The 16,060-nt window shown below is 40.7% G+C and overlaps 1 protein-coding gene across 1 annotated transcript in view; it reads left to right on the plus strand.

Moving 5' to 3' along the window:
* Positions 1-15,587, plus strand: part of dusp19a (dual specificity phosphatase 19a) — a 29,914-nt gene extending 14,327 nt beyond the window's left edge. Inside the window, exon 4 of the mRNA XM_039757728.1 lies at positions 14,757-15,587. Within this exon, the coding sequence (XP_039613662.1) occupies positions 14,757-14,969 (213 nt within the window). The 3' untranslated portion in view covers positions 14,970-15,587. The remainder of the gene's footprint in view (positions 1-14,756) is intronic.
* The last annotated feature ends 473 nt before the right edge of the window (positions 15,588-16,060 follow it).

Here is a 16,060-nt window from a genome sequence, read left to right on the forward strand (position 1 = left end):
GACTTATTTTGCTAAACTGGAAGAATTCTAACTCTCCTCTTTTAAGTCAGTGGGAAACTGATGTTTTATACTATCTGAAATTGGAAAAAATCAAATACTCAGTTAGAGGATCTGTACAGATTTTTTTCAAAACATGGCAGGATCTAATCAGTAATATTTTAGAATAAGCTCTTAAAGCACCAAGGAAGCAATTATTTCCGCATTTCTTTTTCTTCTCCATTCATCTCTATTGCTTATCAAACTCATCAATTTAGGTGTGTTTACAAGCCTTAATTTTTACCCCATTGGCCATGCTCTTTCTCTCAGGGGTGGGGGTCGAGTTGTTCTCAATCCTACTTTTTGTAAAAATGTATTCATTTGTATGAAATGATCACAATACAATTAATAATTAAAAAAAAAAAAGAATTGTTACTATACTTGACGATTTGTCAATTACAAATTTTAAATGTTCTGTTGCTTCATCAAATAAGCAAAACATGTAGCGTTAGGACTCTCGGCTTCTATATACCTTCACAGTACCTCAAACTTGATCCAAACATCACCTTTTTGTTTATAAAAAAAACCTTGCTAATCACACATGAGGTGATTTAAAGCAATCCTCTCTTCCCTCGGTTTACTGTAAACCAGGGGTCTCCAACCTTTTTTCCCCTGAGAGCTACTTTTACAAAGTGAAAATGGCCGAGAGCTACTCCAGTTTTCTAACGTTTATTCTCAAAGCTTATTTCAACCCAAACAAATTGAATAAGCTCCTTTTGCCTGAACATTTACAAACTGTTGGTGTCCACAGCTCACATTTTGATGTGACCAAATTTAAAAGGGAAACAATGAACAAACATGACTTGTTTTTCAATGCCTGCGGTGGGCTGGCGCCCTGCCTGGGGTTATGTTTCCTGTCTTGCACCCTGTGTTGGCTGGGATTGGCTCCAGCAGACCCTGTGACCCTGTAGTTAGGATATAACGGGTTGGATAATGGTTGGATGGATTTTTTTCAATGCATTCATTAGTGTTGACTTTAAATTTGTTATTACCAGCTGCTTACCACCCACTGAAAATGTCTGGCCCAGGTAAATTTCTTGCTTTGAAAATCTTTAAATTTAATTTGTAATTGAATAGCCCTGTCCTAGATGGTCTCCGATCCAAGTACTGGCCGGACCGAAACATGCTTAGTTTCAGGTGGACGTCCTGTTCTGAAGTGCATGTGGTATGGCTGCTTACTGAAGCTTTTCTGAACAGCTTACCCCTAAAAGCAGACTGTTGTAGTTTTTAAGGAAGTATAGCAGATACAAAGAGTGTACATCCAGCTCCTTTATAACATGTCAAAAGAGAAAATTGCAGTGCAAGAAAAGAAAAAATAAACATGATTAGGTAAGAATAATCTTCTTATATAATACGCTACCGTGACTGTCCGTTTGTTTTTCCAGGATTTTAAATCACCTTTAGCTTGCAAACCGTTTGACCGATTGACCTGAAATTTGGTACACATATGCTACGTGACGTCTACTATCCGCCTTCCTGGTGATAATTGACCTCCGAGGTTATTCCTCTTTTTATTTTTATTTTATTTTATTGTAGAATCAGCTCTCGGCAGCGGCCAGCAGGGCGGCAGTGCTGCCCATGCATACGGGCGCCGTTCTCATTCCCTACCACCTTCGCCGTCACTTCCCCTACCTATCCATATCTTAAATCATTCTTGAGGCAGATGGAACAATTAAGTGTCAGCTTTAGTGAAAAATTAAGGAAAACGTACTCAGTAATTGCAATACAAACACTCACTTAATCAGTTTTAACGCGAAAAGATGGCGACGAAAGAAGAGGAGAAGCGGGCCACTAGGGTGGAGAAAAGAAGAGCTGCTCAGGAAGCAGCAAGCACATCAATCACTGAGCAACCGAATGACAAGCGTACAGAGAAAGAGGATGAAAACTAGGAATGTTCACGTTATTGTGCAGTGCACCGTAAATGGTAATGAATAAATGGCAAAAAAATCACCCAGAATCAATCGATTTTTTCAGTGTTTTTAATTGTATCTAATTTTGCTTGGGCTGAGCGATTCATTTTAGAACTGTCATGTCCTTTGTGACCCAAAAACATAGAAATACACGTGGTCTCCACTCTGAAACTGATCCAGGTTTTGTTTTGTATACCTCACAGTGTAACTTTGTTGAAATTCAAAATTTTGATCCCGTCACAGTAATTTTCTATAAACACGTACTGTGTATGCAGTGAAAGTTAAGCTTGTTTAATTTCTTTCAAGTAAAATACATTTTAATGTGCCTTAACACGCTCAGTTAAATAACTGAACGGATCCTGTGTCTTTAATACTTCCAATTCAAGTGAGTCTATATCTTGGTGTAGCCCGGGAGTGCTAAAGTTTTCGTAATGTATTATTCAGTAGTTTGTAAAAAGATCATATCTCTTTCTGTTGGTCATTGTTTTCTGTATACAAGTCCTTTATCAACCTACAAGTATCATTAGCAGAAACCCGACTCTGTTGCATTAAGTGAGCTCATGCAGGTTTATAATTACCACATTACTTAGAAATAAATTTCCATTCCATTTGCAAATGAGATTTCAAGTTCTTCCTTTGCTTGTCATGGTTCAGGACTCAACAGCTCATTTAACCTAATTAATTAATTAATTAATGTGCTATTTTGGATTATGGTCTTGGAGAGATGGATCATGTAAAATTTGACTAAAAGTATTTATTGGATTGGATGCTTATATTTGCACTTTTGTAATTTCAAACAATAGGATTTTATAATAATAATAGTACATTTTATTTACATAGTGCCTTTCTTTTTTTTCAAAACTAGAAGGTAGCCTAGTCTCTACTTCTGCCCCCAGAAGAAGTGGTTTGGAAATTGACAGATATGAAAATTGGGCACTGGTTCCTCTGTAGGCAACTTTACCAGGAAAAAAAAAGTTGTAGGTGATAGGGGGCAACCAGCATCCAAATCCAAGACCACAGCCACCAAACACAAGTCTCTGGTTCGCAATAGACTATTTGCTTTCCAAACACCTTGTCACAGACTTGTTTTCAATAACTCTCTTTCCTCTTCTCCTTCACTCCGGGCATGTGTTGCTGTACTTCGTAGCCACCTCCAACTTGCTTGTCTGAGGACGAAAGGCTCCTTATAAAGCCAGACCCAGGACTACTTCTGGGATATTGGAGTTTTAGCTCAGAAGTACTTCTGGGTCAGATGGGAGCCTCCTCCCTGTGGCTCGTTAGGAATCGAACAGGACTTCTGTCAAGAAAAGAATATCCCATGAAGTAGAGGTCTGCATAGTATTGCTTTTTCAGTCCCACTCTTGACTGTTCCCACCATAAATTTCACCCTGCTCCTGGCCACTCCTGACAAAATTCCATCCCATTTCCACCCGCTCCCACCTGCTTTCTCCTGCTTTAACAAAAGTTTCCATTCCACTCCAGACCACATTGACATTTTCCCTCTAAAAGGCACTTGAGACAATGTCCTTATTGTGAGACCTAAAATAGTGGTCTGGCTAGTACTTACAGAATCCTTAAAATTGTCCAGAATTTCCTTGATCATTAGGTAGACTGTTAACACAAACAACAGACTTACATATCACGGATTCAGACTTCAGACAAGTCTTCAGAAAGTATTCAAATACACACAGATAAAAGGTTTGGGGTATCCTCCCTGTATACTTGAAGATTCTGCCGAAAAGAAATATAAAAACAACAATATGTCTTTACAGACGAGAGTCCAAAAGCGTTTTTATAGTCTGTCGGAGGAAGTGATGTTGAATGGCCCAGGCCTGATTTTCCCTCAGATGGTCCACAGGAGAAAGAGAGTAAAGGTTAATGCACATTGCTGCCCCTGGTCCGCCGTGGAATTACCATCATTCAAGCCCTTTGGCTGCCTACCATGCACATGTGTGTGACACGGCCCCCACCTCAGCCTAGACCCATCGGGTTGGACGGTCCGAATCAAGAGGTCGTGAACCCAAGAAAGAGCATCGACATTGGCTTGGAGAGAGCCTTCACAATGAACAAGTGAGAACTTGTAAGGCTGGAGGTCTTTGTGACACGTGGGTTCGACTCGTTGTGTAAGAACATCGACTGTAAGGGTGGGTTCGACTCGTTGTGTAAGAACATCGACTGTAAGGGTGCATGGTCCATAAGTAAGGTAAACACATTGTCCAGGAAGTAATACCTCAGCTGTGATTACATTTGATCGCCAAGGCTTCCTGCTCCACCACCACATACATGGTTTCCTGGTCCAGCAGTTTCTGGCTCAGGAACATGACGGGACGTTCAACACCATTGACGCTCTAGCTTAACACTGCTCCTAGACCTGTGACTGAAGTGTCTGTGTGGAGAATGAAAGGCAAAGAGAAGTTAGGAGTTTTTGACACTGGTGTTGACATCAGGGCCTGCTTTATCATCCCAAATCACTGTATTAGGGGCCCTCCTCTTTGTCAGATCTATCAAGGGCATCGCTGTCTCAGAAAAATAGAACACAAACTGGTATTAGTAACCCGTTAAACTGAGAAAGTCTTGGAATTACCTCTTGGTTATCAGATGGCGCCATTTCCGAATGGCATCTAACTTGAAACACTGTGGCTTCACAGCACCCTAGCCCTCCAGGTAGTTCAAATATTTGGCTTCAGTTAATCCAAAGACGCACTTCTTGGGATTAATTTGAAGACTGGCTTTATCTAGTGTCTGTAGAAAAGCTTGGACCTGCTGTAGGTGTTCCTTCCATGTGCTGGAATGGATGACAACATCCAGGTAGGCATTGCTAGATAGATAGATACTTTATTAATCCCAAGGGGAAATTCACATAATCCAGCAGCAGTATACTGATACAAAAAATAATATTAAATTACAGAGTAATAAAAATGCATGTTTAAAAGCAGACAATAACTTTGAATAATGTTAGCATTTATTCCCCCGGGTGGAATTGAAGAGTCGCATATTGTGGGGGAGGAAAGATCTCCTCAGTCTGTCAGTGGAGCAAGACAGTGACAAAAGTCTGTCACTGAAGCTACTCCTGTGCCTGGAGATGACACTGTTCAGTGGATGCAGTGAATTCTCCATGATTGACATGAGTTTGCTTAGCGTCCGTCGCTCTGCTACAGACGTTAAACTGTCCAGCTTTATTCCTACAATAGAGCCTGCCTTCCTAACAAGTTTGTCCAGGGGTGAGGTGTCCCTCTTCTTTATGCTGCCTCCCCGGCACACTACCACATAGAAGAGGGCGCTCGTCACAACCGTCTGATAGAACATCTGCAGCATCTTATTGCAGATGTTGAAGGACGCCAGCCTTCTAATGAAGTATAGTCGGCTCTGTCCTCTCTTACACAGAGCATCAGTATTGGCAGTCCAGTCCAATTTATCACACAGCTGCACTCCCAGGTATTTATAGGTCTGAACCCTCTGCACGGTCACCTCTGATGATCACGGGGTCCATGAGGGGCCTGGGCCTCCTAAAATCCACCACCAGTTCCTTGGTCTTGCTGGTGTTCAGGTGTAAGTGGTTTGAGTCGCACCATTTAACAAAGTCTTTGATTAGCTTCCTGTACTCCTCCTCCTGCCCACTCCTGATGCAGCCCACGATAGCAGTGTCATCAGCGAACTTTTGCACGTGGAAGGACTCTAAATCGTATTGGAAGTCTGATGTATATAGGCTGAATAGGTCCAGAGAAAGTCCAGTCCCCTGTGGCGCTCCTGTGTTGCTGACCACAATGTCAGACCTGCCGTTCCCGAGACGCACATATTGAGATCTGTCTGTAAGATAGTCCACGATCCATGCCACCAGGTGTGAATCTACTCCCATCTCAGTCAGCTTGTCCCTAAGGAGCAGAGGTTGGATGGTGTTGAAGGCGCTAGAGAAGTCCAGAAACATAATTCTTACAGCACCACTGCCTCTGTCCAAGTGGGAGAGGGATCGGTGTAGCATATAGATGATGGCATCCTCCATTCCCACCTTCTCCTGGTATGCGAACTGCAGAGGGTAGAGGGTGTGGCGGACCTGTGGCCTCAGGTGGTGAAGCAGCAGCTGCTCCATGGTCTTCATCACATGTGATGTCAGAGCAACAGGCCAGAAGTCATTCAGCTCACTAGGACATGGTACCTTTGGGACTGGAGTGATACAAGATGTTTTCCAAAGCCTTGTGACTCTCCCCTATTCCAGGCTCAGGTTGAAGATGCGCTGTAGAGGACTCCCCAGTTCCTGCACACAGGCCTTCAGCAGTCGTGGCGATACTCCATCTGGACCCACTGCTTTACTGGCACGAAGTCTCCTCAGCTCTCTGCTCACCTGCTCTGCTATAATTGTGGGTGGGGATGTCTCTCCTAAACTGGTATCAGCAGTAGGATGGTTGGAATATGCAGTACTCCAAAGGTGAGAGTTGGTTAGGGTGGTCAAACCTGTTAAAGAAGTTGTTCATTTGGTTTGCTCTCTTCATGTCTCTCTCAGTGGAGGCACCCTGCTTCGAGCTGCAGCCAGTGATGATCTTCATCCCATCCCACACTTCCTTCATGCTGTTATTCTGCAACTTCTGCTCCAGCTTTCTCCTGTACTGCTCCTTCGCTGCCCCGAGCTGGACTCGGAGTTCCTTCTGCACTTGTTTGAGCTATAGGAGTTATGTGGACGTAGCACTTCATCCATCAGGTGCTGTAAGGTTGCTGGCACCGCATTTAACCCAAATGGAAGGATAAGACACTGCCAGTGCCGTTAACACTACAATCCCTGAAGCCTATGAAAAAAGTCGTAATCCCTGGCCAACTTAAATTCCTTCACACCTCTCGTCATCAGCGTCTTTTGTTTTGTAAATGTGTTGATCAGCACAAACATCCTGCTATCCCATCTCTCCACTGACAGAGCTGAAGTCAGTCGCAAAATTCTCAGAACTCAAGTCTCTTTATCTGGTTATAAGGTGCCTCGAGTTGTATAGCATAAATAATATATTGTTATTTGGAATATATACATTTCATGTGTGTTCCGTGTGTACAACGATCTGTGTAAATATAGGATGACAGGAAGTGCGAGGCAAGAAATGCTGAACAAATACTTTAAAACAGAAACTTTTTCCATGTTATACTAATAATGACGTGAAGTGTATAATGTGTGAATACTTTAGTCCAAATAGCAAATAAACGTGTGCACTTTTATTCAAAAATGTATCAAAAGGAAAAAAAGTGATTCAGTTGACATGTTGCTGTCAACGAGTTAAAAACCCAAGCTCAAATGTCAATCGACAGAAAGTTGATACATATTCTTGAATGGTGCAGAGGTAAGAACAGGCTGCCTTCTAACCAAAAGGTTATTAACTCTTTTAGGACTAATTTTTTTTTGTTTCTTTTCTCCCTGGGCTGAATATTTTTCCAAAAACTAACATTTTTTTAAAAAAGAACACAAAGCAATTGTTTAACATATCAAATCAACAAAAAATATTTACTTTTGACAAATGTTACTGTCTAGCATGTTATATACTATGATTACATACTATGATTTCACATACATATCACATACATGTTACACAGCAAAGTCTGTAGAGAGACAAGTCTCCTGTTTGACATCGTGCCATGCCACTGCCACCAAGTTTTCTGCCTGCATGAAAACCGTATTGTTACCTCTTTTCATCTTCAGCTTGTCTGGCTTCAACTGTGAAGGCCTGTGTCTCCTGTTTACCCTCACTGTGCCACAAGCTCCAACTCCCCTGCTCTGTAGCTGCATGAACAATTCTGGTGATGTCCATGTACACAACATGACCCAAATGTTCATAGCACTGAAGCAGCTCCAGCACAAGCTGACTTGTCAAGGGACAGTTCTCTCTTTGAAAGAAATACTTTCCTGTATATATAATTACTTTCACCCCTTGGGATTTGCTTCTGGTTATCACAGAAGTGAATAAAACTTTGCAGCAGCACATACCTATCATCACACGGCATCACCTGTCCAAAGCCACCAGGGGACAAAGCATGTTTGGACCTATGCTCCCTGAAGTTATACCACCAGTCTAGTCCCATCTTTATTTGTAATGCCACCACAACGCCCTCCATCTCATCTTTTGTTGTGGGTTTCCACTTTGAAAAACGAGAATGTGATGCAAGCGCAGCCTGCGATTCAAAAAATTGCTCTGCATACCTGTTTGTCTCATTTGACAGTAGCTGAAAGTGGCATCAGGAGAGAGTAGCCTGAAGTAGTCCAGTGGCTGGTAATCTGTCGTGTCTCAACAGCAAGCCATGTCGTCTTGTGAAGTCCGGTAGCCAGTTTGCCTCCCACAGATCAATGTCTGGGTATTCCTCCCACACAAACCTTGCTGTAGGTGCATCGGCTGTGCGAATACGCTCAGCTGTCAGTAAAATCCGATTCTGAAAAATCAGAGTCCGACATCATGTGCTGAATATTTTCTTTTCTGCACTCGCTTCGCTCCCTTGTGAGATGTCGATGCCATCTTACCTTTGTTTACGTTTGTTTACATTTCGCAACTCACATACACACACGGATTAGATGCTGAGTCAATGAGTCTAACATTCCTCCGAGCAGAGAGGGAATTCCTGTGACGTGACCATGAGTTTTGTCGTCATTAACAGCTGATTGTCGCCGTCTATCCCAGGATGTCGACTTTTGTCGACATTTGCCCTCAACCCTTCCGGTCGACAAAAGTCGACATCCACCCTAAAAGAGTTAAATGTATGTATTCCAAATAACAATATCTTTACGCTATACAACTCAAGGCACCTCACACCCAGATAAAGAGACTTGAGCTTTGAGAATTTTTTAACTGACTTCAGCTCTGTCAGTGGGGAGATGGGATAGCAGGCTGCTTGCTGCTTGTGCTGATCAACACATTTGCAATACAAAAGATGCTGATGGAGAGGTGCGAAGGTATTTAAGGTGGCCTGGAATTGCGACTTTTTTCAAAGGTTTCAGGGATTCTAGTCTTAAAGGAACCTGCCAGTACCCTTTCGTCATGTCAAGTGTGGTCAAGAATTCTGCCTGTCCTAGCCGCCCAAGGAGTTGGCATCGGATAGGCATCAAACTGTGAAACTTGATTAAGCTGACAGAAGTCACTGCAAAACCTCAACTCCCATCAGGCTTAGGAATCAACGCAATGTGACTAGACCAGGGACTATAACTTTCCTCTACAACACTTAGTTCCAGCATGCGGTTGATTTCTAGTTTCACCTCAGCTGTTTTTGCCTCAGGAAGTCAGTACGGGCATTCTCTAATGGTCACCTGGGCTCTGTCACAATGTCATGCGCAATCAGAGAGGTCTGTCGGTGAGTGTTTCGCTCACCACCTCCGTGACAGACAGGATAACGGCTTCCAATTGCCATTGTTGTTTGGCGGTCAAATTGGGACCAAAGTTAAGGGTTGTTTTGTGAGCAGAGAGTGAACGGGGATGTCTGGAGGAGAGATCGGGATCCATATCCTTACAGAGTTTCATCAAGTTTACATGATATACCCGTCCACTCTGTTGACGATTGGTTTGTTTTACCAAATAATCGACAAGCCCTTTCTTCTCCTTAACTTCATAAGGTCCTTGCCAACGGGCCAATAATTTTGAGTTGGAGGAGGGGATGAGAACCCTAGCACGATCTTTTGAGCAGAACTCCCAAAGAGATGTGATGCAGACATAATAATAATACACACACACGCACACAATTTCTGTTAACATGCTGTGACCATATTCAGGTATGGCACATTTAACTTTCTTTAGTTATTCATTTGGATGTGTAGCGTGACATTGTGTGCTGTGCAGCCTCGTTTGTGGTCCTGCTGAGTTGTGTCATTGTTATTAGGTGAATTTACAGTTTTGGGTATGCTTTAAGGGAGTTCTTTTCACCTCATTTTAACTGGTTATTCCATCCATTATCTTAAACTTCACCCTGAGCACCAGTTACACCCTTTAGACTGAATGTATGTTTTACCGTTCATTTCTTCACTACATTCTTGGCACGCAGACTCATTCTGATAAACTGGAAGAACCCAAACTCTCCTCTTTTAAGTCAGTGGGAAACCGATGTGTTATATTATTTGAAATTGGAAAAAATCCAACACTCAGTTAGAGGATCCGTACAGACTTTTTTCAAAACATGGCAGGATCTAATCAGTAATATTTTAAAATAAGTTCATAAAGCACAGAGAATTTATTAATTTAGGTATGTTTACAAGCCTTAAATTTTACGCTGTTTGGCTTGCTCTCGATCGATCTGTTCTTAACTCAATTTTTCTTTTTGTAAAAACTTGATTGCTTTGTATGGATTGTAATAAAATTAATAAAAAAAAAAAAATTCTTGACAGACGTAGGTGACATTTTATTTTAACCACATACTGACTATGGGAGTATCGTCGTAACTGAGAGCGACAGACACCTAGAGATGGGGCATCATTCACTTTTACCAGTAGCCTAGGGATGTCTTTAAATACTTTAAATACCAAAGTATAGTCTGGTTTTACGGAATGTTTTTCTCTTGCAACAGGTTCTGTTTATTTTTAGCACATGTAAAGTATTATCAGTACACACGATACACATTTGTATGTTTAACAGAGGTCTTTTTAGGACATTTTGCAGGTTTATCCATCATGACCTCTGGCTTGCTCCCAGGTTAACGAGTACACTGTGACTGTTTAAACCACCACTCCTGCTGTGAGTGCTACCTTCATGAGGCAATGGATTGGTTTATTGAAATTTCAAAGTGTGTCACCCATCCAATTGTTCCCACCATCTTTTAAGTTAAATTCACTCATGGTTCTCTCCAGATGTCTGGCTCTGTGATAAACAAATATCAGGCACCTTTCTATTCTGCATATTTCAAAATCAATATAAAAAAAAATATATCAGAATGAAGAACATTTTTTTCAGCTTAAAGCAAATTGTAAGAAGTAACCTAACAGCAGTTTTATTGTCAGGTGTACAGAATTCAGTGAAGATTTTCCTTACATGTCTTACCAATAAGCATCACGGTGACACTCTCCGACACCATGATTAGCATGTATAACAACCTTACCCCAACACTTCTGTCTTCCTTACATGAAAAATTTCAGAATATATTTGTCACGATTTATATATTTCTTTGTTTTTTAGGGCAGATGAAATTTAATTTGAGTATATGTAAAGTATCACATGAACGATGTAAAAATGTTGGATTTGAATAGACAGTGGGGTGGTTAAAATTCAAAAGTACACCATTTGAGAAGGCCCTGGGAGTCCTAGTGGACTCCTAACTACAGTACAGGTAAAATTCTGTTACAATGAACTGCCAGGGACCTAAAAAATATTTTGTTGTAATGAGATTCTGTATTTGTCACTATAGTGCTTTCTTTAACTTCCAGGCATTTGCAATCATTTCAACAGTTTCTTTCATGTTAATTTTAATCTCCTCCTGTATACATATAATGCTGACGAGAATTTTTCTCAGCATTTCCTTGCGATAATACTCTGCCAGGGTGCGAATGATGCCCAAATTCAATGGCTTAAGCACTGCTGGGTTGGGAGGAATTCAACGCAAACATTATCTAAATGTGAAGGCATGCTGTGGGCAGCACAGTTATCAATCAGAAGTCGAATCATCCTTTTTTTCTTCTTCATATTGTGAGGTTTCTGAACTCTTTTGGGATCCCCCCCAACCAACAGGAACAACACGTTGAAGTGTGTCCCGAAGTGCGATTGCCACGTCTGTGGAAGATTGTTTTTTCCGTTGCCGGGGCAGGGCAACGGCAGGCTCACATCGCTGCAGTGAAGTGCCCCAGAAGCAAATCCTAAAAGATCGGGGTCTCACCGTAAGTCCCTGTCTTGCACCCCAAAGAAAAGGCTGAGTCTCAGTACTTTAGCAAAACCAGCTTTATTCAGCTTGAAACAGGAACAGCACGGTTATTTATTGTAGCGGGATCTGCCACTCTCCTATAAACAGACACGGCAGTCAGATAGGGTTGTGGCCAAGTAATCCTGTTCGCTGCATTTACAATGCTCCTTGCATCACCCATTGAGATTTTTTCTTTTTGCTTTGGTGGCAAACCGCAGCACATCTATGAGCCTGCTGTTGCCCTGGCAACGGATAAAGAGCCGTCCACAGACGCAGTGATCTCATTTCAAAATACTCTTCGGCATGTTTTCCAGTTCGGGGAGGTCCCAAGAGAGTTTAGAAGCCACACATTTTCTTGAATGAGTGGCGCATTAATTGGAATGTTTCTTGAACGAGCATCACTGAACCATATAAAAATGGCTTTTTTGACGTCTTCAAATGCAACAGTTCGCATAAGTTTGCAACCCGAGATTTTTGTTCTTTTTTTAGCTTGGTCTTTCAAGAAAGTTGACAGTGTCGATGGCGAAATTCCGAATTCACTGGCAACGTCTTTTTTTTCTTTTTCTCGGAATCGAGAGCTGCAAAAATGCAAAGTTTTTTTTTTTTTTCCTAATATGAACTGTTATCGTTTTTTCGTGTGTGCCATTTCTATAGGAGGGTGACAATGAGTTAAATTCTAATGGATGTTTTTCAACTGTTGTCCAGCGATAAGCAAAAGGTATCCCTAAAAACCACCGAAAACAAAAACAGCAAAAAAACAGTATGAGGAAAGTTCAAAGAAAGAAAAAGAAATTCTGTTTCTATTTGGGGATCGTTGTGCACAACTGAGCTGAGACCACCGAACTAACTGTTCTGCGGATGATTCATTCAGGCATTTCAAGGTAACTTCGTTGTAATGAAAATGTCTGCTGAATGTATTTCGTAGAAACAAGATTTCTATAGACTCGTGTCATATGGGGAAACTGTCGGGACCATAAAAATACTTTGTTGTAATGAAAATTTCATTGTAAAGATATTCGTTGTAACGGAATTTTACCTGTATTTACATCCAGACAATGGAGAGAAATGATGAAGAAACTAATGTTAGGTTATATTGTGCCCTGATGAGTGAGGTTATTCTTAAGCTTTGTAACACACTGGTAAGGTCTCACCTGGAGTGCTGTGCTCAGTTTTGGTCTCCATATTACAAAAAAGACAAAGTAGTGCTAGAAAAAGTCCAGAGAAGAGCAACTACATCGGTTAATTTTGCGATTTAGAGGTCTAAGGTATGAGGAGAGATTGCAGGAGTTGAAATCTTTTCAGATTAAGCAAACAGAGATTTTTAAATTGTTTGAGTAAAGTATAAAAAAAACACAACTTTAAAAATAAAAATAAATTAATAAACAATGACATGCAAGTTAGGTGGATTGGCGATTCCAAATTGGCCCTAGTGTGTGCTTGGTGTGTGGGTGTGTTTGTGTGTGTCCTGCGGTGGGTTGGCACCCTGCCCGGGATTGGTTCCTGCCTTGTGCCCTGTGTTGGCTGGGATTGGCTCCAGCAGACCCCCGTGACCCTGTGTTCGGATTCAGCGGGTTGGAAAATGGATGGATGGATGAAGACTCACTAATGTGCTTGTATTGTTTACTGAAGTGCCTTGTTATATACAGTGTTTTTAGTTTTTCCGTCTTTAGCCAATATATAAAGGTTCTTAGGACTTTGTACACTTGAACAAGCCACATAAACTTCTCCATATGAGAAGCAGGCTATGTCCAAATTGATTCCAGCAAATTTCAATGATTGTCCTTAAGATTTATTTATTCATATGGCAAAAGCCAAATGAAGCGGAAATATTTGGTCTATACTTTACCTTCGATTTTGATAACTTAATTAAATTAGTTTTTTTGATTACGAACATATTAAAAAAAATACTCACTATTACTTTTAACGAAAAAATTGTAACACCAACATGTTAGCTACGATGCTTTGAAACAAATGACATTTTGTTTGTTAATGAATAAGCAAAAATCGCAAAGAGAGCCACCAAATCCACAAAATAAATATAGGATGTTCATGGTAGATAAAAAATAAACTTGCTTACTTATCTTGGCCTATATTCATCAAAATATAATCGCGGAATACGTTCAAGGTAGTGTAAAAACAATGGGAAAAGCGAAGCCTTTTTTAAGGTTTTTTGACAGATTCATTTTTGTTTTGAGGTGCAATAATAAGTTTTTACATGCAGACGACGAACAACAAAAACGTCAATTAAATTAATAGGTTGATTTAATTCTACTACCACTGCAACATTGTTATAATAAGAATAATGCAAGTTGAAAATATAGTTAACAAAAATGAACATTAAACGACAAACAAATAATACTATGGATTTTTCATGATAAAACTTTACGGAGCATACCAGAAACGTTCCGAGCGTCAACTGGATGATAGCATACATACAAGAATGCAGGACTGTTACAGTCTACCTTATATACAGTATATGATTAATGTGGCTTGTTTTTCTTTCACAACAGGATAGATGAACTTATTGGTGTGAATGATGTCATCACAATTATTGTAATTGTCTAATTTAGAGCTTCAACAGCCAGACATCCATCCATCCTGATCAGGGTTGTGAATAAGCTGGAGTCCATCTGAACACACATAGGGTGCAAGGCAGAACTATGCCCAGGACAGGGTGTCAGTTCATCACAGGGTGAAGACGCACCCAGACACGGAGCAATTTAACATCCCCAATTCACCTAACCTGTATGCGTTACTGGAGCACCCAGAGGAAACACAGGTAGACACTTGGAGAACATAGAAACTCCATGTTAGGAAGGACCAGGGAAGTGAACCCCCGCCTCATTGTTGCGAGGCAGCAGTGCAACCACTGTTGCAACTGTGAGCTCCCACAGCCATATGCAAATTTATCTTTGGTCATGAGGGTTGTTCTTTTTCTTTCCTCATCTATTTTTGTTTTCTTTTTTTCTCCCCCAGAATGGTGTGGTTTTGGTGCACTGCAATGCTGGGGTGTCCCGTGCACCTTCTATCGTCATCGGATACCTAATGTCTGTGGACGGCCTAACTTTTGAAGATGCCTTTTCACGAGTTAAGATGGCAAGACCTGCAATTTGTCCGAATCCTGGTTTCTTGGAGCAGCTGAAGCAGTACAAGCCTACTTTGAAGAAGGAAGATCATGTGTCATCCTAGAGAGCAAGGGCTTCCAAGTAAATCTGTGCTTAGATTATTATTAAGGAAAATCTGAAGGTGCTGTCAATGTACATAACTAAAGATGAATGTTTTATTTATTAAGTACACTCCATTCATACTAAACAGGACAGAGAGAAGTGCAATTTATTTTACAGGAGTAGTAGCAGCTTTTTGTTAAATTTTAAAATGAGAAAATGAAACCTGGGCATCATTTGTATTTATACAGAATTTATACAGTTTGCATTTTATATACAAGCAATGTTACAAAATCATTTCCTTGTCTATATTGTTTTGTTCTGATGAGATTTGAAGTGGTAACAGGCTGAGCAGGGCAGAGCGGACTTCCATTTCCTCAGCTTCCCCTGGTGGGGATCTCCTGGTGATGTCAGGCCAACCAAAAGATGTAATATATCAAGTGTCCTGAATCTACTCGCAGTGGCCTGTTTTTGGAAAACCATTTCTGCCCAAACTGGCTCTCCTTGATCAAGAGAAGCAGCAGCTGTACTCAGAGACTCTTATCGATTACCAAGGTCAGTGCTTTTGAAATGGCCTGTTGGCTCTTCTTTAAGCAGACTTCTTGTACCATCTGTATAAAATAAAATCGTAATATCCTCTGTCTATGGAATCTTCTGACTTAATTTCATGATAGATAGATAGATATGAAAGGTGCTATATGATAGATAGACAGATAAATATGAAAGGCGCTATATGATAGATAGATAGATAAATATGAAAGGCGCTGTATGATAGATAAATATGAAAGGCGCTATATGATAGATAGATAGATAAATATGAAAGGTGCTATATGATAGATAGATAGTGAAAGGTACTATATATAGCGGGGAAAGTAAGTATTGAACGCGTCAACGTTTTTCTTAGTAAATATATTTCTAATGGTGCTATTGACATGAAATTTTGACCAGATGTCAGTAACAACCCAAGTAATCCACACATACACAGAAATCAAAACAAATACGTCCATAAATTAAGCTATGTGTAATAAAGTGAATGACACAGTAAATACGTATTGAACACGCTTACTGAAATGTATTTAAAACTTAGTAGAAAAGCCTTTGTTGGTAATGACAGCT

The sequence above is a fragment of the Polypterus senegalus genome, chromosome 6, assembly GCF_016835505.1.
Source record: "Polypterus senegalus isolate Bchr_013 chromosome 6, ASM1683550v1, whole genome shotgun sequence".
Taxonomy (NCBI): Eukaryota; Metazoa; Chordata; class Cladistia; order Polypteriformes; family Polypteridae; genus Polypterus; species Polypterus senegalus.